Genomic DNA, 25,363 nt, shown 5'->3' with positions numbered 1-25,363 from the left:
GCCATATTATCAGTGAGGTGTCAGTATTTTCCGAACGTGACGGGATTTTTGGGTGTGGATCGTGCGATTTCCTGTTTCGCCGGCTGTCGCGGGGAGTTTAGTAGCGCGAGCGCGAGCGCCAGGCGGGCCATCGTCGTGGATGTGGTGCGGCACACGTGTCACGGGGAACCACGGGTGCGTGCAAGCAGAATCAGGTAAGCGCGCTGTCGATGTCGCCGACGTCGCCGTCGCTGTCGCCGTCGCCGTTGCCGATGTCGTCGCGCTAGAAGGCTACATTCGCGATTCCCCGATTCGCTGTCTCTCGCCATCGCGAAGAAAAAAAAGGGAATTCAGAGCTGGAGCGCCGCGGGCGCTCGCGTGCGCGCGCGCGGGTCGTCGCCGATCGTCGCCGGTAACGTCGGTTACCCGGATCGAGACGATCGCGATCGTTCGATCCGTCTTCGATCGCGGCGCGGCGTCCGCGATCTCGAATCACGCGTGATTCAGAAACGCGTGACGGGCAGCCGCCGCAGCCGGGAGTCGGTCAACCGAGGCGACTTCGCGGGGTCGACCTCGTAACGACGCCGCCGTCGCCGCGCCGGTCGCCGTGAAGCCAGGCCGCCTCTTTTACCTCTTTCTTTCACAGTGCACGTTGGAGTTCGGTGCGTGATATATCCCCGGGAACCGGGAAGGTACGAGGAATCGAAGTTGCTTCGCCGGAAAACCGGTTCGATCGTACCGACGTCTCGGTTGAGCTTACTGCGTGTAACTTAATTTTCTTTCTTTCCCGTGCGCCACGTTTTACCGACGTCGATTCGGCCTCGCCTCGTCTCGCCTCACCTCGTGATTTAGCCGATTCTTCATTCTTCGTAGATCATATATTTGTACGTATAATAAGTATCCACTGATATTTAATCGATGAATAATCAACAGTGATGCACGCTCTTGATTATTTTACTTGTAAAAGGACGAAAAATTATTAATGTCCATTTCTACCACCACTGTAAATTGATTTTAATCCCAGTTTATTTTTTATCTTTTTCTAGTTTTAAGAATTAGAAAAAGATAAGAAGTAAGTTAAACCGAGATTAAAATTAATTGGAATCTACATTGGTGGAAATGGACATAAATCAGACGTCGTGACGAAATTCGCTCGGTTAGCAAGCCACGACTACGTTTCTTCTTCCATATCGAAGAAAGCACGATTGAAGAAATAGAAAATTGCAAATTGATCGTACAAAACAATTGTTGATAAGCGTCTAACTATATTTCTGTTTGCTGTATTAAAAATTAGGGGACTAGGAATGTGAAGTAATTTATGAAGGTATAGAATGATAAATTGATTAATCGACCAACTAATCCGGTTGCACCCGCATATTTTCCTTTTCCGTCTATAGGGTGTCTCAAACTCGCCAGCGCAGTTACATTTGAAATAAATATTTTGATGTGTTCGGGCGTAAATATTTTGACAAATTTCCGCGAACTGTTTAGAATGGCAAATCGACATCAACGAGTATATATTCTTCAATTAATCTCGAGCTAACTATATAACGAAACTTCCGTTTCGATGTTATTGTTAAAAATCCAAATATTTAATAGAATTAAAATTTGATTAAAATCCCAAGCGGTGAAACTTTCAGTTTCAATCTTAGATTAGAAATCTAAATTACGTATTGGCAAACGAACTTGATTTTAAGTATCCCAGTTTTCGCTAAGAAGTTTCTCTAAGAGACCCGTTAAGGTAACTCGCGTGAGCGACACCCTGTATAAAACACCTGAAGCTACGGATTTAGAAAGGAATCGCGGTTGACAACTCGACGAACGCGTCGAATCGCGTTCTCCACTTTCGTTGCCCCTCTGGTCGAGAGTTATGCGCGTTACGACGCGAAGGGAAGGGGACGGGAAGCCGGTGTCGTGTGTTCTGTTCGGCGGCGGCTGTGTCGGTTCGAGATTCCCATCCATCCCGGATACGGGACCTAGACGGGACCCCATCTCGTCATGTGCCCGCGACACGGCTTCATCACCTCTCTCGCTGAAGCGTACAGAGGTTATCCCTGCACGACGGTGTACCCTCCCCTCGCGCACGCTCGCTCGCGCGCCCCGCGGCGCCTTTCTCGTTGAGAAATCCTTGGACGTTCATTCCCGTCACACGTGTAGCGTTTCAACGTGGCCGCCGCGCCGCCGCCGTCGCCGCTCATCTCGCGTTCACGCCTATCGCGATCGTCACGAATAATACGGTTCAGTGTCGGAGAGAAGACCCGAGCGGAATACGAAATACCGTGTCGAAGTACGCTTCCTGCACGGAGATAATTAATTTGGCACGCCGATATAAATTGAAAACTTTATTAACGCCGAGCTTTCTTCACGTGTGCAAAGATATTCTTCATATAGATATTTTCTGTACGCAAAATATTTATAATATTTATCTGCATTTTTTATCAGTCTTTTCGACAGATGACATACACTGTTAAATTCATAGTCAATCCAGTTTTGAAACTATTGTATACTATTTGATCCAAAAGTTTTCTTCTTTTGATCATAATGATCGTTTAAATAGGAACTCTTATTTAAATGATTATTATGCTTAAAAGAAGAAAACTTTTGGATCGAATAGTATACTATAGTTGCAATACCAAATTATAAGCCACTGTGTAAACGTAGTCAGTGTCAAATTATATTTAATTTCAGTCACTTTTAACCATTCCTATAAGTCGCCACTGTGTCGATATATGTCGTTACTTTAATTAAAACAATGTTAATTTAACTAAACCAATTGAGTTAAAATAATACTGTTTTTTTTTGTTAAAATAATAAATTTTGACACACATGATAAAGATAAAAAATGTTATTTAACTCAAGATATTGATTTAAATTTTATCTTTTAATATTTTAACAGTAAGTTGATGTACGCGCAATCATTTTGGGATGTTAATTAGTTACGTGAAATTCCTTCCGATTATACTTGTAAAAATAAAAGAATCGAACGTGTTAATGAATATTATGAATTATATGTCTTTCGTCGAAGGTATCTATCAAGCTGACAGTTTTGAATTGATGTCTTTAGATCGTCATACATGTTCATATTTATTGGTCCGCAGTGTCAGTGCGCGTTTCGACCTTGTGTAATATATTTTCGTGGTGATGTCATCCGTTATTTTATGGTTCTGTGGCGGAATTGAATCATCGCGGTCCTCTTTCTCTCTTTTTCTCTCTTTCATACGGATAGGATAGTTTATCGTTCTCGGACACACAGAATCGACAGAGATTATCGTGGTAGACCGTGCGGCTTCCTTCCGCACAACTGTTGATATTTCAGTCACTGTCAATCTTAAATCATTGCGAGTCGTCGTAAAACATAAACGTTGGAAATCCAGGCGTCCCTGACGGACAATTATTTAAGAACGTGACGCAGTATATTTAAATAATATTTAAATATATATTATAAATATATAAATTATTGTATAATTATATATTAAATATATAATTATGCTTTTTGTTTGCTCATAGAGGAAGCTTTGTTTTTGAGAACATTTTTTTTTCAATGTCAATGTGTTCAGAATGTTTTAAAATGTCGAAAAATACATTTTTAAAGAATGTTCGTATGTACGCGCGCGCGTGTGGTATTAGAAGTATTGTGGTAGCTCTAACTTTCGCAAGTCTAGAGATATCAGACTCATTTTTTTTAATGTAGGGTATTATTAAAGCTAAGTTGTTATTTAATTGAGCGAGAGTCGGTGGAGTTCATTTTTTATAAAATTTTGAATTTTTTGAGAAATCCTTTGCAGAGCGCAGTGATTACTGTAAAAATACATTCTGCGCTGGGCGCAGTAGTACTGTGAAAATGCATTCTGCGCCAAGCGCAGTGATTCCTGTGAAAATGCATTCTGCACTGGGCGCAGTAGTACTGTGAAAATGCATCCTGCGCCGAGCGCAGTGATTCCTGTGAAAATGCATTCTGCGCTGGGCGCAGTAGTACTATGAAAATGCATTCTGCGCTGAGCGCAGTGATTCCTGTAAAAATGCATTCTGCACTGGGCGCAGTAGTACTGTGAAAATGCATCCTGCGCCGAGCGCAGTAGTACTGTAAAAATGCATTCTGCGCTGAGCGCAGTGATTACTGTGAAAATGCATTCTGCGCGGAGCGCAGTGATAAGTGGTAATGTCTAATGCATTCTGCGTTAAACGCAGTATATAATAAAATGTATGCTCAGATCAAATAACAAATAGAAAAACTCAACAGAAAAAATACTCAGCTCAACTACCTGCATTCTGCGCTTAGCGAAGTAAATCTTTTCATAATAGAAAATCGCTGCTAATTGAATGGATATCGGAAGTTAACATGGTAATTTAATAATTTTACAAAACGGCAAGCAGTAGTGTGTCTTACAATGTATACATATCAAGTGCAAATGAAGTGATTGCTAGTCGTATGTGCGCATAAATGCATTTATATCTGTTGGAGTTTGAAATAGCTATTCTTCAATGGATAGATATGATTGCTATATTGTCTTTTGATATATTGTCTATTTTTATAATATAATCTCTAAATTTTTAGTTGGAAAAAAGTGTGCAAATTGGAAACTTGCACATTGTTTTTTCACCATTTTTTTTTGCTAACAAAGATTCCTTTATGAGGAAGCCAATCTATCTTCAGAAGAGCTTCGTGAACGAAAAAAAATTGTGAGGAAGCAATGTGCAAGTTTCTAATTTTTTAATTCGTTATTAGGTATATCATAATGTTAGGCCCTGCATAATAAGGCACAATGAAGCACATATTAGGAATAAAAATAAATATTAAATATTAGGTATCGGAAATAAAAATAATAATTAAACGTAACGTACAATGGAAACGAATAATAGGAATATTTCTACATTTACATATTCTAATATTTAATATTTATTACAGGAATGTTACTATATTTATATAGCCTATTTAATATTTATTCTTATTTGTAATATGTGCTCTATTGTGCACAGAGCCTTACATGCGGTCCGCATAAAATATTCCTACAGTTTTTAAAACTGAAAAAGTTTTAAATCAGGTTCGTATTTTTTGTGGGAATCGGTGAAACTTAATGGCACATTAAATCGTACTTCTAAAAGACGGGAGAATCGAATACAGCACTTTTCTCTGAGGGAACCTCGGTTTCCGGGCTTTGTTCCGCAAAAATCATCGTCGTGCTTCTCTGGGGAAGGAGACCGGATGTTCGTCACGTCGGCTATTAATTACATGTATATTGAATTCGGCGTAAATTATGGTTTAAACGCGGCAATCCGTTACGACAAATCGTCGCGCAAATTTGTTAATTTGTTAATGAAAATCGGCTACTTTTCTCGAAGGTTTCTCCGAATCGTCAAACGGGAATTAATAATTGTGTTAATTTCAGAGATATTTACTTTACATCCTCCTATATTCCGTCGTAGATTACGACAAATTAAAAGTTAATTATAAGGTTAAAAGATCGATGCGATTGACGATCAATAATCAGCGGATTACAGCTTGTCGGTGAACGGCCTCGAAACGGATGATCAGGTTGTTTTAGAGCCGTACGAGGACTCGTATTTTTGTCGCGCATTTAGCGATTGAAACGCCCACGCGATTGTTATCTTACGTCGGTTCCGAACAGCGATCCGAGGCGCGTTACGAGATCTTCGACGCGCCGAGCCATTACATTTCGTATATGATAAATGCTGGTTACAGCTCAGCGCTAAGTGGCGCTAAATGGAGATAAGCGTTTAAATGCCGCGGCGTGATTCCGTATTTTATTTGCCGAATGTCAAGATTGCATCGAATGTAAACACGGGATGATAATTAAACGGTCGGTATCCGGCGTCGGCGATGCCCTAATACCGGCACGATCACCCTGGAATTCGCTTTTATCGCGAGAGTTGCGCAATTTGCGACGAGCGCCAAACATTAGAGATTAATTAAGATATATTGATAACGCAACTTGGTATAGTACAATCGATAGCGTGTTTCTAATGCCCGGCCACGCTCGAGATACGACATAGTGCGTTATACAAATAATCGTTTAATAGACGTAACGCTTGAGCGATTGTGAATCGTATGAGGTCCCACTCTGCTTGGTTTCTTTTCTTTTTTTTTTCATACCGTTTGTATCAGCAAGGTCGAACAGAGTATCATTTCATATCATAGAACTCATATATAAATAGCTGTTATACAATTGTAGCTTATTAAGGTATTTCGTAAGGACGGCTCGTCAATTGTCGCTTAAATAGCGACGAGCTGATACGTTACGCTATCGCATAATAACCTTTATAATAATCATCAAAATGAGTTTTCAATATTTTCATCGAGTTGATAAGGAATACTGATTAGGAGAGAGGATTTCTTTCAATTACTACAATTATTCGCCCATTCGTCGCTTCCGGTTGTCGTTATCGATATATCCCATTCTCTACGTCGTCGGTCTTTCCGCCGACGAGTGCCGAGAAGCGGAAGATAACGGCGGTTCAACGAACGTCTGGACGCTGGGTCGGGTCCTAGATAAAGGGGGAATGCTAGACGACGGGACAGATCGGGCACTCCTCGGCCGCGGCGGATGTCGGTCACGCGGATTTGCATCACAACTCGTTGTCCCCACCCTGCGTTTCCGACGCGCCGACGACGGCCGCTTGTGTGTCGGAGCTTTGAATTTGGCGCTGGAAAGAGCCATCAGACGCTGGATCCTGGATTAAGGGGGAATTACCGAGAGTTTACCGAAAGATAGGAAAAGCTCGCGGGGATTAGAGCAACGAGCAGTAACAGGTAGTTGAATGCCCGTATTGCATATGCGTAACATGCACGCAACGACAGGCTTATGCAACTTCATATGGCTATACCTGCCAATTCTACAAGCGTGATATTATTCATTTGCTTAAAGCGACCAGCGATATCCAGTTTATTTCAAACCAATTTTTCTTTTCTTTTTTTGTTTACTTCTGGAAATCAGACGAATTTTACATTATATATATATATAACTTAAAACGTCGCTGCTAATTAAACTTAACGTCGGTAGTTATAGTGACGTTAAAACTCTTGCGCGAATTGATTACGTTGTCAGTAAAGATTATACTTAGTCTTGTCCTTGGTAAAAAGATGTTTTCGATTTTATAATATAATTTATTTTTTTTCTTCATCTTACTAGTTTTTCTATTTTCTTTTTGTCTTTAATTAATTAATACACGTACCGATATCGACACACGAAACGATTTGAATTGCAAAATGGTCGTTTATATTATATATAAACATACATAAAATTTCATATATAATTATCTCATTAAATTAAGAGATTCGAAGCGAAAGGACAACTTACGCAATCTTTGTATTGCTTACATCAGCGTCGTTATTATATTTTGAACCTTTACTATTATGATTTATATACTTGAAATACTATTATGACGAGTTATTATTATGATTTATATACTTAAAATAGCATGTGACGAACCACGATGTTTGAAAAACAGGTATCGTCGATTACTAGAATCGATGACAAAACGTTCGATGGAATTATCTGTTTTTAATCTCGCGTTGAATGGACTTCGCTTTGAGTTTGATTTAAAGTTTAATTACCGTTGGATACCGTAAGATATGGCGTTTATCTAAAAGTCGTGACGTTAAAAATTAGAAAATTGAAACTATGATCCGTCTTCTAAGAGCTTATCGGTGTCTTGATAACATTCACAATCGACAAAGATTGACGTGCGTCGCTTGTTGAATCGCGTTACCTCACATAAAGTCAACATTCAGTTTTCTTAAGTCTAGTTTACACCTGATTAATTATATGTACGTCTATGTCTGATACTTTGGAATGATCTTTGATACTCTGGAAGCACACGCGATTTACATTTACATCTTACTTAGTATCTCAAGAACGAATCGAGTCCATTGTAATTAAACGACCGATCAAATACTGTAATTATCTACCAACATGTCTGAACATGTCGTGTGACATTAACAAGGTATAAAGAGACGTTCTGAATCACGTTCTAAAAATCACGAGGACTCCGCCGATATACACAAGAAATTAGAATACGAAGAATTTGCAATGCGCCTCGCAAATTTCAGCGTATCACGCATTTTTATTTAAATAAATAGATTTTAATCAGCAATCTTTATATCTGTTTCAGAGGGATAGTTCCGCTGTTTAGTACAAGAAAACAACAGCCACGATGCCGAAGTCGGTATGTATCTCACTTCAGATATTTTAAATCAGTATATCGTCTTATTGGTATTAAACATTTTGGGGATAATCTTAGACGAAGGCAATTTAATAAACTGCGGTTCTGCGGTTGCATCCACAATTAATTTCCGACACAGAGAATAACTTGAGGCACAATTCTCGCTTTAATAATTGATATAAATTGATATTTTGCTGCATGGAAAAGATTAAAAGAAAACGAAGTATACAAAGTGGAAGACATTAACGTCGAGGTACGAGATACCAAGACGAGATATCGGGAAGATATCCGTAATCTGAATGTATTTCCGAGTCGCGATTCGCGATCTGCACACGTTCGCGGAATGCCGTCACATCGACCTAAAAGTTCGCGCGTTCACTTTGCAATAATTTCTGTGCGGGAAGACAGGTATCCGACTTGTTTGCGCAACTTGTCGCAGCCACACATCGCGCGATGCTGGCGACATGTGAACTTCTCGGAAGCTATAATCTAATCGATTCCATGAAATAAGAAAACAAAAATCATAAACTAATTAACAGCATTTTCTGGTATTAAAATTAAGAGATCTGCAGAGAGTGGAGCTGATCAGTCTCGAGAGGTTCCGTTTGCCCATTTGTTTGAGAGCAATCGGCAGAAGTGAGTACGATTACCAATCGTAATTTCGGTTAATTTAATTTTTTGTACGGAAGATAATCGCTCCGAAGATAATCGTAGTTTTTTTTCTCCGTAAATCACGAACGGATACGTCGTACTTGTTGCATCGAAGTCGCGATTAGACCGATCTCGGGTCACCAGATAGACATGTAAGTACTTTGTACTCGAATAAAACGGAAGAAGATATGCATCTTTCCGTTCGATACAGCAGACCGATGAATAATGGATCGGAAACTGCCACATTTCCTTGCCGTGAAGGTGCAGCCGCTTTTAAAGATGTATTTTTTCTTTTTTTTGTCGACATTACGCAAGGTATCTATCGTTATAATCGGCTTTTTAATGAATACTCAGGTGCAAAAAATAAAACCATTATGCATATGCAGACGTGTTGTGACTCGTCTGCCATTCACGACTAAATTTCTTTTTTATGTAACTGCATTATGTAATTCGCGACGCGTACGTACAAAAGACATTTGTTCATCCAAGTCGCGCAGTACGTCTATTTTTTTCAGATTTAAGAAGAAGCTACTTTCTCATTTTATTTTTCGCGCTTCTCGCTCTTTCAAAGTTGTACAGTTGTCAGTACAGTTGTTTGCGCGAAACGAGCGAAGGCATCGTCTATCAAGAGACCGATACTCATTTGCATAAAACCGAAGCGGCCGCGTTGCATAACGCGAAACTGATTTACAGTTCGAGTCAAGGAAAAGACTAAACGCTTAGTTAATTTTAATCATCTTTAAAAATCACGCGCAAAATGGCATCGACGACGGCATCTAATGTCCGTTTTTATCAATGCAGATTATAACTTCAATCTCGAGTTAACTTACTTTTTATCAAATTATTAAATATATTAGACTCATTTTATGCAAAGCAATATGAAAGAATATTGGGCCAACGATACGAGAGATAAGTAAAATATATTATATTACAACTTTATTCATAATTAGAATCGATATAAAGTAGACGTTTCGACTTCATTAAATCTTCTTCAGTACTAAATTAAAATTTATGAAAATAAGAAAGATGACACATTATAAATTAAAACAAAATTAGAACATAATGAACACTAGGATACATTGTACGAATATGAGGTCACAACAAGAGGCTAAAAACTTTTTATCCTTTTCTAAGAACTAGAAAATAGAATAGAAAAACAAACGAAAATTTTCGATTTTTGTGTCCATTTCTACCACAATATAGATTAACTTTAATCTCGGTTTAACTCCCTTTTTTTATCTTTTTCTAGTTCTAAGAATTAGGAAAAGATAAGGAGTTAAACCGAGATTAAAGTTAATCTCCTATTATTACGTTTATGCGAGCGTTACTTCTGTAGTTACGATAATTCCTCCGCGTAAACGGGGTTTTGTGGTAACTTACGATAATTCACTCCGCGTAAACGAGTAAATTATCGTAAGTTCCTACAGAAGTAACGCTCGCATAAACGTAGTAATTGTGATAGAAATGGACATGAGAGAATTTTTGGTCGTTTTTCTATTCATTGCACGCTTCATTGCGCGGTCGCGGACATATCGCGCCGTGTAGGTCGGCGACGTAAGGAATGTGATATCGCTTGTGTCGCAACGTGAAAGGCATCGGCCTTTAACGCATCCGAGAGGTCGACGAGTGCTCTGCTCGCTCGTTTCAAGGAGGCCACTGGACTTTACGCTTTTTTTTTTGCGAGGAAGAAAATCTTTTTTTTTTTTTTTTTCCAAAACGCCGTTTTTCATGAAACTGTACGTGACTCGCGACGATCGGGCGACCCAGATGAGAAACTCAGACCGTGAAGAGATCGCTCTCGGACTTTGATGTCGATCTGTCTCTCGTTATCTATTGCAAATAAAATTTATAAGCAGTATTATAAGCTGCGTAAAGCGGGGAGCACACACTTCTGCACAACGCATAATGCGTAAGCATAAAAAAATTGATTGGTCCATATACATGTGCATAAGGAAATAGACCAATCAGTTTTCTTATGCTTAAAGTATTATGCGTTATGCAAAAATCTGTGTTCCCCGCTTTAAGGTCAAATCCAGACAAACTTGCATAGGTGCATAAGCATATGCATAAAGAAACGGATTGATCTATTTCCTTATCCACATGTACATGGACCAATCAATTTTCTTATGCTTATGTTTATGCGCTATCGTCGTGGCGTCGTCGCTGAAACGCTCGCCAGCAACATTATAACGTCAGCCTCAGTGAAACAGGATTCTTCGCTCGTTCGTACTGCCTGCGTTAATTCGATACGAATAGCCTACGTTCGCCTACGCTCTACATTTTACCAGCAACGTATGCGTCTAGACATCGCGCGGAGATAAGTAGAGACCCCCGCGTACGCGCGCGCGGGGAGAGAAACTTCCGCGTCCTCAGGAAGTCTCGGGGCAAAAGTGAAAAATTATGCAATTAAATCAGCGCGGGTGCGCGCGCGCACGCGTGCGAGGAGAGAACGGTTGCAACGGTCGCGCGTTCTCGCAAATTGGCCGGGCGGCGCGGCGTCAGCCGGTTTCCGAAAAACGTTGGAGCCAGGCGGGGTCGTTTCCTTCCGCGGCACCCGGTACTTATCGCCGGAGCGCGCGCGGCGCGCCGCGATTGGTCGCCGCGCCGCCGCCGCCACCGACCGGCTCGGCCCACGTGACCGCGTTCGGGCGCCGCGCGCGCTCTCAGAGCGGGAGAAGAGTTGCACCGTTGCGCGTCGCGTCGCGTCCCCGGTCCCCGCGTGTAGGAGGGGGGAAAGACGCGCCGCGCCCCGCGCCCCCCGTCAGTTGCACTTGTGGTTCGGGGCCCCATTGTCCCCGCGACTCCGGAGACCGGCTCGAAGGCCGATCGCGCACGCTCGTTAGCACGATCCGTTAATTTTGCGTCTATCGAATCGCTGTCGCGTTTCTCGGCGTCTCGAGTCCGTGTGTATTCGCCGCGTAGTCTCGCGACTTTTTTTTTCATCGGTGGTTTTCCTCGCTGTGAAGGTGTTCGACGAGTCTCGCAGACATGGTCGCCGGCGGCAAGATGGTAAGCCGGCCGTTACTGGCGCGAGACTAGTTTGAATTTCATTCTCTATATCGCGATGGATATGTCAGAATTGCAACGCAGGCTTCCCTTCGGAGAAATAATTTGCGATTCGCTTAGATTTCATACTTGTATACAGAAAGTCTTCTAAATACAATGCAGTTGAATTAGAATATTTTTATTTAAACAATGGAAATTTTTTAGGAAAAGACATAAAGGAGCACAAATTGACGTAGGAAGTAAAAATATGACATGAATTAATTTTTTTTCTGGAGCGACACAAGAAGCCTCGTAATAACGCGACGGTTGAGTCCTCGTTTCTACCGGGTGACGCGTTTCGCTCGCACCACCTGACGGCGTCCGTTTTGTTTGCATGTGCTGCGCCGCGAAGATGAACGTGAGGGTGACGACGATGGACGCGGAGCTGGAGTTTGCGATCCAGCAGACAACTACGGGGAAGCAGCTGTTCGACCAGGTCGTCAAGACGATCGGGCTGCGCGAGGTGTGGTTCTTCGGTCTCCAGTACACCGACAACAAGGGCGACCTTACCTGGATCAAGCTCTACAAGAAGGTAGGATATACTTACGTATTCGTCCCGTAACGCTTCCTGCTTCCTCGACCGCCCTCCAACCGGATTTCATCTTCCCGTCTCGTAGCTCATCCGACGTCTAGCTGGAGACTCCAAGAAGCGAGCTTCTTTGGACTTGTATCGAGGTTGATAACGTACGTTTAAATATACAATTAAAATTAGTAGATATTAAATTACTTTTAGATCAACATGAAAAATGATATACTACTGTAATTTTATGGCAATGTTAACGAATGGCATTTTAAACAATTACGTTTTGCCTCAGATGCAAATTCGTAGGAGCGATAATTTGCGTAACAAGGATCACCGGTCTATCGTACGAATCATTTTTAGAAGCTAAGATGAGGATTGAAATCGGTCGAGAAGCTCGCGTTCGTTGGCGGTCCCGGCTGCGAGCAAAATTCCACCGTGATCAATTTTCGGTGTTGATAGCAGTGAAAACTGAGCCCCGTGGTAACGGCTGTGCCATCATAGTCGCGTGACACGCGAGATCCACCCGCGCGTATCGACGCGTACATTGTCGGGAATGAAAGAAAATGGAGATGCTCCAAATTGTCAAGTCGGGTGACACCTGACCGCTCGTAGAATAGCGTCCGCTTTGTAAAATTGTAGTCCTGCATTGTGGAAATATCCCAAGGTATACAATAGAAAAAAAGAATAGTCTTTATTTGAAAATATTCTGAATGTGAAAATCCTGAAATGAGATTATATTGCATTAAAGTTAAAAGAAAACTTGCTTGAAGTCATTTATATAGTTCAACCAAGAAAAAAAGTTGAAATTTTTATAAGATAATAGATTGTCGCGTACATATGAAACGCTTTAATTTGAGTATATAAGTTTTGATTTAACACTTTTTTTCTGTGTATAAGATTAAAAATATAGACTATGGCTGCATTCCGATATTCCCTGTCAGTACTAAAAATCTATATTTTTGTATATCGTACGTCACATATACATAGACTATAAATTTTCAGTACTGACAGTTGCTGACAGTAAATCGGAATATCGGAATGCAGCCATAGTTGGAATCGCATTAGAGCAGAAAACGTAATACGTAAACGAATAATTATTCGCTTGCATATATGTACATTGCGTTTAAGCTAATAATCTTTCACATTTTCCATTCCTTTCCCAACTTATAATCACGTTGACAATTAATGACAGTTTGAGAAAGAAAGACTGTTCAACTGTGAAAAAAGTACACGGAAAGGAACAAGCATGTATCTGAAAGTTCCACGAAACAAGAAAGTATACTTTGAAAATAAATATTGTTCGTAGAAACTCGTTTGTAACGCGTTTTCAAGATTGCCATTATTTTGATTTTAAGACTCAATCGCCAAAAATTATTCTCGATCGAGTTAACTTCTCTTTTGTATATGCAATTATAGTCGAATTCGGTTTAGGCATATTAGACTATCGATCTCGCGCGTGTAATTTGCGTTTTTTCGCGATCGACCGTGCATCAGATTTACGCTTACGCGCACATAAAGTGTATGGAATTAATGCGTGAAGTACCAAGTAATTGCCGACTTCCTAAGGAATTGCACGCAGTCAGGTATCCCGTCGATGTTGTGTGCAAGGATCCTAAATAGCGGCCGTTCGTGAAGTACATTGCGCCGATTCGCACGAAACCTGTTCTTAGACGCGGTTGGGACGTGGCAGTCGAGACTTTCTAGGATTATATTCCCTTAACATCTTTTAATTACGTACGTCGTCACGTTGCATTTCACTGGGGAGGTCGTTAACGTCTTCCGGGATGGTGAATGCCTACGTTAATCCGCTCGTTTGATTCAACACCTCTCTTAGATTTTCAATTCACTTCTCTTTCTTTATTTATCATATTCTTTCTTTATCCGTGTTTTTAACTTGTTTCCAGTTTCTCTCCAACTTGTATACCTTCTCCGATGGAAGTTTCGTTCAATCGGCATGACATCGTGCACGAATCAGCGGCGGCGAGATTTTTTGCCTCGCCATTCGCGTAGCGGCGATAAAAGAGTTCTTTTTCTTAGATCTTCGTCGGTGACAAATGCTGATGTCATCGTTTTTCAAGTGCGAGACACGTGTTCGACGTTTTTGCGCTTCTTTTCCTGATCACGACCAGGAGCGCGATTTTTCTGACTTGGTCTTCAAAGACGTCAGAGAAGTTCGCAAACTTTCCTCATTTCTGTCAGAAATCGCCGATTGAAAAATCGCGCGATGCTTCCGCGAAAATTTACTTTTAAAATCTTTTTTTCTCTTTTACGTTATTATTTTTTCCAAACCTCTAAATATTTGTAGACAGATAAATTCCAGATGGGTTTTCTTTCTGCATATTCGGAAGACGAATTATTGAATTTATTTTCTTCATGTATCTGAAATATCTTCTGTATTTCTTTTTACTACAGGTTTATTAAAGTTAATTTTATATTAAATAATTTATATTAAATCTAATAATAAATCTATATTAGATTACATGATGTATGTTAGATCTATATTAAATCTAAAAATTTATAATAAATTTGTATAACTTAAACATTATTAAGATTATTTGATAAATGTTGAATTTAGGCGATTTTTAAAGATCGCATTCTGTTAAAAGATATATGAATTGGCTCTCATATCGCTCGAAGGATTAACATCCGGCGTTCGGCGAGCGACTGTGCATGTCCGGTTTTGCTACCTGTTCGCGATCAGTCGACTCCAATTTTTCGAGTTCATGTACAGTTACTCGTAGATCAAGCCAGACTCTTCATCGGCTTTCACCGACCGGTTAATGCCGGAGACGACGCTCCTTCACCTTGACACAGTCGCCACTGGTCGCTCGTCTCGTCGGTTGTCTTTTTTTTTTTCAGTGGTTATCTCGTCGACAAAAACCACATCCAGATTTCTCGTCGTTCTGCCTCGAGTCGGGCGCGATTCTCGCGCGACTAGACTTTCGAACCTATGCTTCCGAACAGGAAAACGGGGAAAAACCGACGCGACAGGTGCTCGCCAGGTGAAAATTGCGGTGGCTGGAATACAGGCACGTGCTTGTGGTACCAGGCCACTGCAAAACAGCTGGCGTGGCAATGCCTGTTCTCACGTAGCAGTCTCGTTTTAGCAGTCGCGTCTATCACGTAGAATTATTCTACGGTTCGTCTTCATTTAAATGTCACGTATAACGTGATATTTAAAGTAAATTGACCCTAGTCTCGATTAATTATGCGATAAAATTATCCCACGAGGTCCTTTAAGTGACGTAAGCATTTTCAGAATACATTTTTAATAATGTTTACATTTCTGTCTTCATAAATATACAACAGTAGTTTCGCCCCTGCTATAGATAGTAAATTCAGATTTCTATTTCTTGCGGCGAATCACGTAGAAATAAATCAAGCAAGTCAAAGTTGCTCCATTCTTTATTTTTATATTGAAATAAGTATAGAGAAACGAAAGCATCTTGAGTCGTTTTTCCGCGGAATTTGTCGCGTTTGTGAATCACGATAGCTATTTACGCAACATCGTTGTTCGTACGTTGAACCTTAACGTGTACTTAGATATGCGTCGACGGTAGCACACTTCCATGCAATAAATAAAACATCAGAGCTAGATTCCAACGTAGGTGAATAGCTGCTGGGGAACAAAGATGGGAAAGAATATATGGGTTAATGTGTTAACACGAGGGAGATATATCCACAACCGTTTAATGTGATTTGTACTTGAAGCGAGAAAGCGGAACTTCGTTAATTTCGCTTTATAAGTTTTGGATATGTACAGAAGATCTTTCTCAGATATTTAAGAATTTACATTTAAATGTAATTAAAATCTTTGTAAACACAATCACGTCCTCGAGTCTGTTTATGCCGCAACCATTAAGAGATCTTTTTTTTCATTATTTTTTTTACACGCACTGAGAAGCTTCTCACTTTCTGAGAATTTATTTCAACGTTAAAAATACTCGCGAGTCATATACGTCACAAGTAGCGGGATCAAGGTGTTTCATATTTACAGAGACTCGCCGCAGATTCGTTTTTGATAATTTCGATAATCTGATTTCCGAAAGACATTAATTTAGCATCACCGCTGATTAGATAATGCAATTATGTTATCTGTTATTACAGATAGCAGCGACTATTGTGTAGTAATACATCAATTAATCCGTGACTCATTTTTTCGACGTAGTTTATATATGTATCGTTGCATAGTATGTAGTTTGCTCGTTTATTCCACTCGCATCCCCGCATAATAAGCCAGCTGGCGTCAAGCGCACGTTTTTATTAAATTTTCCCTTAATGACGAAACAATTGCACGCAGCCGGAAAGTGCGATAGCGAGGGTGGTGAAGAAGGAGGTGAAAAAGAAAGTTCGAAAGCTGCGAGGTTATACGGACTCGGATACGGACGACGATGAGTTCGACGACGGCCTGGTAAGATCCCGAAAGGGTCAGGATCCTTTCGTTCTCTAGACTTGCCCTAACGCGAGCAATTGCGGACATAATTGAGGGATAACGACCACAGGTAATGGTCGGTCAGTCAGTATATAGGGGAAACATTTTTGTATATGACAATACAAAAATGTATTAAGACAATAGTGAAAGAAATCTTAAGGCCGGTTTACACACGCAATGATTAGTGGCGCCAACTGACTGGCATTCATTGGCGCCAGAACCAACTGGCAAACTCACAAGTGTTTACACAGTGATTGGCGTATAATATGGAAAATATTTAACATTTATTAAACACACAGTAAATGACAGCAAGCATATAACCTTAAATTTTGAGGTTATATGCTTTGGTCAATAACCGCCAGTAAACGCCACATTACTAGCGCCAGTTTGCATCAAGTGTTTACACTTGCATTTTTACTGGCGTTAGTCGACTGGCGCTGCCTGGCGCCACCAATCATTGCGTGTGTAAACCGGCCTTTAGGATAATCAAAATTTCAAAAAGACAATAATAAAAAATAATAAAAATTAATAATTAAATAAAAATAAGCTAATAATAATAAATAAAAAATAAAGAATTTTTTAAAAGAAATACATTCTTTATCTTTTATTTATTATTAATTTACTTTTTATTTGTTTAATTATTAATTTTTGCTTGTTTATTATTAATTCTTCATAATAAAAGGATATCGCAAAGAATCGGAGATTAATAAATCAATTACAGAAGAAAGTACTATGCGGGGTCAGGTACGGATGTGTACGCAGAGGTGGAAAATCATCTTTGTGCAGAGGGATATATAAGGCCAATAAGGCGCTTCGAGTTGGCCTGGCGAGGCCACCTTTCACCCGTGGATTCTTCGAGCAATTTGGAATCGACGTTTTCCTCGGTGAAAATGTCGAGATAGGTCATCGATCTTTCAACTTGCAACATAAGTCTGCTCGACTAATAGCCGTTAAAATTAAAATCTAATAAATTTTTATTAATAAATTTTTATTTATGTTTGTTTTTTATCTTGGGAAATTCAGTTTTTGAAAAAATTTTTTATCCGCAATCTCTATCTTTTTCTTAAAGAAGATTCACTGCAGCCTCGAGAAATCTATGAGATGACACGCGATGAATCTGGAATGTTCCGTAAGATGTATTCTTCGGTGTACTCCGTTGCGTGGCATTCTCATCTCGGGAGGAAAAAGATAGCATCCGCAGACGAGTCAGCCGTTTCGCAAGACTTGTTAGGCGTGTACAGATTGTTCAAGAAAAGGAAAAAAAGAAAATGAGGACGTTGGTGCCGCAGGTCTTCGCAGAAACGGACCGGTTATCGCGTCGCGATTGCGATAAAAGAGAGAGAAACGGGAAAGAGAAACGCGGACGACGACCACCCCCGCGCGCATTGTCTGATACGCGTGTCGCTTATTAAACGATCCAATCGAGCGTGTTACGTCAGTTGTAAGTATGAAAATACCGTCTGATGAGTCACGCGATGAGGAGCCGCCTAAGGAATTGCTTCGCGGGAAAGCACAAAGAGCTTCATCATTGGTTGTTTATGATCGGAGAAGTAAAAGAGTTACGGCATCGAATGAAAATGTCAAGGGGTTGATAGTCCTTTTTCTCGCAAAAATTGACTGGAAATGATAACAAATATAACGTATCTCTGAAAATATATTTTTTTATATTAAAGTTCTCTCGAGGATTACTTAAGTGAAACATTGTCTTCTCGTTTTGTCCTTTCATCTCAGTTTTCTCATTCTAAAGTTGTATCTTTTAAGAAACTCGCGCGTTGCACTAATTTGTCGTACGCGGAATCGTTGATTATTCCGCGTAAGACTTTTCTCTTAAGCCTTCCAATGGTGCGTCACTTTCTCCCAATTAGGATTCATATTAACCTTTTAACAGAGGTCGGCTCTCGCGTGAATTGCGAGCGTTATATGCCTGTTGAGATTACGTCGTACGCGTTCTTTCTCCATTAAGGCCCAATTCAATATTTTCTTACGCTAAAATACCGTCGCTAATCAAACTGCTAAAGAAAAATAATACGCATACGTCGATGCTGTGCTGATGGAAGGAAAGAAAATGATTAAGTTATTTTCTTTCAAGATTAAAAGTTGCAGAAATACATCCAAGAAATATTCTTTAACTAATTATAGACGGGAACAAAATGAGACATGGTTTCGCTTCAGTAATCCTTGAATATTTATACAGTGAATCATAATTCCTATTTTCTTCAGGAAGCAAGTTGTCTGCAAATTACACGAATAATCGTTATTCTCAGTGTGCGGTATTGATTCATCAAATAAAGCTTCAGTTGGGTGATATACATTGCCGTAATATTGTTAATACGTGGCACGAAATGGCAATTTTATCGGTGTTCAAAACACGGGCACCTTGATAAAGTTGGAACGGTTGACACGACTGGAATTCCGCGATAATGAGTAACTTATGAGGTACGGCTAATGCTTCCATTTATACTTGGACGCGCGCGCGTTTTGCAATTAACGCGCGCGATAAATTTATCGCTAATTGAATCGTAATTCGTTGTAGTGACCGTGAAGCACGACGCGTCGTAATATTTTTCATAGGCGTGGATTTAACGCCACCAATTTAGCCTGCAGAGCGTGGTGAATTAAGTCATTGACAAGTCAATTCTTCTTCAGTTGCAAAATAAAAATTGCAAAGTATATTCGCATGTGGCATCGGAAGTAAATTAGGGTCTCAGTTATAAGTCGAGAATAAGCATTACTTCCTAAGTAAATACAAAGTATCCTTATCTTGCATAGATCGACAATGCTTATTATTACCTTCCTTTTTGTAATAAAATAAATACAGAGAATTAAAAAAAATCTCTTTTTATTGTCCGACAAAATTCGGTGAAAATAGCATTTTTTGCTCGTCTCTGCGCTTTTGTCAAGCCGTACTGCAGCAATGCCTCATTTCATTATCACGCCAGTGTGTCACTGTCAGAGAACAGTCGTAATGGCGTGTGATAAAAGGCGTCGCGTAAAACTCGTCTCGAGGTATGCGACGGACGTGTCGTTTCAAGGACTCCGTATAACTGGGCTACATCCTGCGGGAATGCTTGATCATCGTGCCTGATCTCCGTAACAGGTTGCGAGTCGAAAAAGACCACGGGTTCACGCAGGTGCGCATCTCGCGGACTGTGGACTGGCTGTTATGTAAACGCGGCAGGATCTCTAGCGATCGGCACATTCTCGTTTTCCTCGTGTCATTCCGACCCGGTCTCTCCGCGTCTCTCATGCCGTATTTCCGTTATCGCGCGTATGCTGTAAAAGGCCATATTGAGCCACGCATGCAAACCCGGATTGCATCGCACTGATCGAGGTATAAAAATAGATACTAAAATCTGATAATCAGTTCTTTATTTTAAATTCAAAATGCGTTGCGACTTTGATCGCGATCTTTGGAAGTTAATATATTCGTGATATGAATATCGCGGGAAAGATATATGGGACTGTATCAGGTTTCTTTGATTCTGTTATAGTTATAAAACTTATGGATTATAAAAGTTAGAAAAACAATACTCCTCTATTAAAGATAGACTTCAATATTGTACCCAAGGCTTTTTTAAATCAAGTTTTAAGAATATAAAATAATAAAGAACGTACGTCTTTTTCAGTTTTAAACTTTATTTCAACAGACATTTGATTGGGATTTTATATAAAATTGAATAATTAAATTTTAACATTAAATATTTATAATGTTGGTAATTAATTAGTTTTGTTAGGCACGCAAATGACATTTAAACTATGATGTAAAAAAATGTGTCGTTATCCGTCTCAATTGACCTATCAATACTTAATTTATCGATGAGCACAAGAGATTTAAAAACTGGTAGCTCATCGTTATTTTTGGTATTTAGCAAATTTAGGAGGACCGTCATCCGGTCAGAAAGAAATATTTTTAAAACTGAGAGCTCTAATAATTAGCGATTTTCATGAATTTTTCTATTCACGATATACGGATAAACAATTTTAACGCAAATTTATCACTTAAGGACGTTTACCGGTCCTTATACTAATTACTAAAATTTGATAAAAGTTGAAACTTTGAGGCTCAGTATCTCTATTATTTTTATACCGCAAGAGGTACTGAAATTTATACCACGCATAAAGCACACCTAAATTAACGTATATTCATAGATTCAAGAAAATCTATATAGAAAATCGATTTTTTTTAGTATAAGGACCGGTGAACGTCCTTAAGAAAAAGCTGAATTATGATTCCCATGTAGTCCCATTAAAATAGTTACAAATTCTGTCACTCTACAAAAGTAACAAAAATTAATTTTTTAAATGTTAGGTGGAATTTTTTTCCAATTTGTCGGTGGTTTTATACTCTCACACAAAAGGGAGAATAATAACACAAGTTATTTATGTCATAAGACGTTATATTATATAGAATTAGCATTTACGTTGGTGACACTTTCTTCCGCTGACTTGAGTTAAATTCCTTCTCTCGTCCACGGCAGTCCTTAAAATTATTGTCATTGTACGACACGGCAGGTGGCATCCTATTTACCTGGTTTACCATAAATCTGCAACATACCTCGCAAATGCCGATCCGATAATTTCAAGGACGCGCTCTCGTGGCCGAGATACGCACAGAATGGTTTTAATACCGCAATACTTTAACATCACTGTATTTTTATTCTTTGAACGCATGCCAACCGCAATACTAACAACTGGAAGAGTGGACTTTCGTTCTTGTCTAGGGTAAGTTGCGAACAGTTTGATCAACGTGTTGTGCTGCATGCCAACGAAACGCGATGCACGTTTGACGACACGAAACATCCTTTTCTGAAATATATATTTAGTATCGAGTCCGGAAGTGCAGGGTATTCAAAGTCATTTATAAAGAATAAGAATTTTTTGTAGCGAGTATGTGTATAAATAAAGAAATTTTTATTCAGGAGCTACGACTATAAATAACGTGATGATTGATGAATACTGCCCCATGACTCTTATAACTCTTTCATAAATTGTGTAGTCTTGTTATGAGACAGACGCGAGATTGTACTTGCCGTCAAACGAGACGTCGCGTCAACTATTTGTCGTACCTTCTGTCTGAAAAAGTAGCGATAACAAATCATATGTTGTTTGATAAATAAGAAGGCGATTCCATGCCGTTACATCATGATCATGATCATGATCATGATCGTGACTGGTAGGTTTTTTTTAAATGCCGTCCTTGAAACGCATCTAATGCACGCGGATGCCACTTTGACGATCTGTTTGTTTGCGAGAAACTGTACCTCGCGTACAAAAAAGGCATGCATCGAGTTTTTCGTAATCTAATTATTCTTTGTTATTTTTGTCCGACAAATATGCAAGTAACGTTAAGCCGCGCTTGTTGCGTGCGTCAAAATTATTTATGTTTATTTCTACCAACGTAGATTAAGTAACTTTAATATCGGTTTAATTTATTTTTTATTTTTTCTTAGTTCTGAAAATTAGAAGGAGATAAAAAATAAGTTAAACCGAGATTAAAGTTAATCGGCATTGGTAAAAATGGACATTAGTCGTCACTTTTTTATTACTCATTGGTAAAGAAAAGTTATTTGAAATTTTAATTGTCATAAATTATGTAGGTTGTTTAAATACGGTTTTATAATATTAATTTTATAAAATATTAGTATTATCGGCTTGTAATCTCGTTTTATTTATTCGTGACACTAAACATGAAAACCGATATTTTCGATTAAATGCATGTGATGCACCGATAACACCCTAAGTGTAAGGGCAATATGTGATATTGGTAAATAATTGCAGGTGGTTCCGTGCGGTCTTCGAAAAATCTGCCACGTAAGATCACAAAGAGTTTTCTGATCCTTTTATATTATTTCGATGTGTTCTCAGCACCCAGACTTGAATTCCCGAATTGAGTAGATAGAGATAATACGTCATCGGTGATCTTTTTACTCTCGTCCTTGGCGTTTGATATTAGCCGAATTAATCACTAGACGATAAATTCGCAGTTCCCATTAATTCTTACTCAGATAAGAGCACTTTACTTATTCACACATTTCAGAGAGATAAGTGTCGTTTTGCTTTTATTATCTCCACGAGATGCATACATCTAAGCGTTTCAAATTTGTTTGTTTATTTGCAACGATATATTATACAATTATACAAGATATACAGCACAAAAAATAATATAAATTAGCGAAATTTATTTTAAAATTTTAATGAAGATAACATGAGAATGTCTTTTCTTTTTTGACTGCACAAAAAGACAAAATTCGATAGGACCATATTAAACATCGCTTAAACATTTGATCGAAAATTTTTACAATTTATTTAGTAGCAAAAGTTGCTTTGTCTTTTGCCATGTTTTGCCATTATAAGATATAATTTATCTCTTAACTTATCGCAGGATGATATAATTGGAATAATTGTTTGAATTATTATTTTATTATCTCTCATGTATTATAACTGTTTTATTTTTATTTTATTATCTTATGTCATGCAAGTCTCGACACAAGATAATTTAATAATCTCACGTGTGTTTTTTGAAACAATATTACTAGACGTGACGTACGCGCGAACTATGTTTTTGCTTCTCATACCTTTATGAAATAATATGAATCGCGAACGGTTTATTACATGTGTCTGGCAGTTGCTGTAAAAAAAAGGATAGGATGACGTAGCGGAATAAAGAGTCTCGCGTCACCAAATCCTTTCTGCTTAATTTGATTTTCAGTAGTACAGGTATACGTTACATAATTACGCATCGCAATGCTATTCTCGTACATTACGCTCGAGATATCGCGGAAAAATGGTGGTTAATTGTCGTTGCGATAGCTACCAGGAACGCCGCCGCGGTTCCTTATCTGTTGCAACATTTTTTTTATTTCTCGTTAATACACAGATAAGTTGCTCCGGTAAAATGCGAGGAGCACAAACTCGACGGAGCCGAGACTGTCGTCGTCGTCGTGACGCAAATTCTTTCGGCGGTACATCTGGATAAGACTCCCGCGAGAATGAATAATGAGTGACTAAGGCAAATGCATTCCTCGCGTATGAAATCGCTGCTCGAGACACTTTCGCGCTCCAATAACTTTCGCGATAGTTATCATTTTGAGTGTCTTTAACGTAACACAACAAAACGCGATTGTGTGTCGCGATGAATCGAAAACATTATCTTCGTTCTTAGACAGATTGTCAATTGCATTTATCGAGCTGTAATGGGAAATTCCGTTATCTTATAAAAATTTTGTTATTAAATAACAATTACTACAAAGACTTTATTTCTATTAATATAATAGAGCGTACGTTATTTTTTTCTATTTTTACAATAACACACAATTACGTAATTATATTATCGTAGCGGCATAATGTTTTCAATTATTGGCATAAGAATTGTATGAAAGTTGAGATAAACAGTTTTTTTACTTTTTGCATAACTGCCAAACATGTGTATTCATCAAGGTAATTAGAGTAATTCTACCGTAATCACACGTTTTCTTATACGGTGACGAACGATTTTTGAACTATCTGTATTTAAGAAATGCGGTGGTAGATACTCAACTTCGATCGTATCTACAATACTGATATCGCACGCATTACGTAATTATGATAAACTCTTTGATAATAACGTTGACAGTATAACGCGAATATATCTGTGACGAGGTATTACAATATGGAGAAGAATTTATATAAGTATAACGACATTTTTTTTACGAGGGAACAAAACTGAAAATTTTGATAGCGGAAACAGATATTCTAGATATTACTTTATTAATTTTTACTGCGATACAAAAGATGTATTAAATTACATTAAAATATCTTGAAGTAATTATATTAGTAGTGTAATAATATACTCTAAGATGTATAGTAAGATTAGCATATAAATTTCCTTAATGCAAAATCACAACTCTTTTAATGAAAAATATTTTCCTGCTATTTCATGCAACTCACAATCTCATGTCTCACGTATATTTATCCATATGGACATGAATATCTTTACGTCACGAGATTTTTGTTTGTCCAACTATTATCTTATGACGCGACTCATAAACACTTTGCACGCTTTTACACGTTTGAGCGTCAAGTGTGATAAAGACGAGAGACACTTTCGACTGTAGAGTCACTTATTTTTTCCGATATTTGCAGGTGATGAGCCAGGAAGTCAAGAAGGAGACTCCACTGCAGTTCAAGTTTCGTGCAAAATTCTATCCCGAAGACGTCGCCGAGGAACTGATACAAGACATTACGCTGCGACTTTTTTACCTCCAGGTAAAAAAAAATTATTTATGCATTTTTCTCGTTTTCTTTTTCTCTCTCTTTCCACTCGCGATTTTAGTAACAATTTTCAATTTGGTACTTTTGTTCTCGAAGTAATTCCGAAACTTATGATTGAGGTACAGAGCAAATTGATCTATAACAGAATAAAAACAATGCATCTCATTCATTCGTTGATGGTTGGATTATAAGCCATGTGCATCAGACTGTTCGTTTATCTGATTTGCTTCTTTTCGTCCTTCATCATTTCATCCTCGCGCCGAATACGCTTTTAATTTTTTTTTTGCCCAGTCCAGTTGAAA

At 38.9% G+C, this 25,363-nt stretch overlaps 1 protein-coding gene across 3 annotated transcripts in view; it reads left to right on the top strand.

Annotated features, from left to right (window-relative positions):
- Positions 1–6: 6 nt before the first annotated feature.
- LOC112461695 (moesin/ezrin/radixin homolog 1) overlaps positions 7–25,363 on the top strand; it is a 32,371-nt gene continuing 7,014 nt past the window's right edge. Inside the window, exons 1-4 of one of the 3 annotated variants that reach the window (XM_025027047.1) lie at positions 7–194; positions 8,110–8,163; positions 12,209–12,388; positions 24,933–25,055. In XM_025027047.1, coding sequence (XP_024882815.1) covers positions 8,152–8,163; positions 12,209–12,388; positions 24,933–25,055 — 315 coding nt within the window. In that variant the 5' untranslated portion in view covers positions 7–194; positions 8,110–8,151. Of the gene's footprint in view, positions 195–8,109; positions 8,164–11,588; positions 11,821–12,208; positions 12,389–21,509; positions 21,534–22,589; positions 22,623–24,932; positions 25,056–25,363 lie in introns of those variants that run through there. The other 2 variants (XM_025027041.1, XM_025027037.1) reach the window with 2 other exon arrangements.

Source organism: Temnothorax curvispinosus, unplaced genomic scaffold (genome assembly GCF_003070985.1).
Source record: "Temnothorax curvispinosus isolate PA1 unplaced genomic scaffold, ASM307098v1 QBEX01001249.1, whole genome shotgun sequence".
In the NCBI taxonomy this organism is placed as follows: Eukaryota; Metazoa; Arthropoda; class Insecta; order Hymenoptera; family Formicidae; genus Temnothorax; species Temnothorax curvispinosus.
This window is presented reverse-complemented; position numbering and strand designations above follow the sequence as displayed.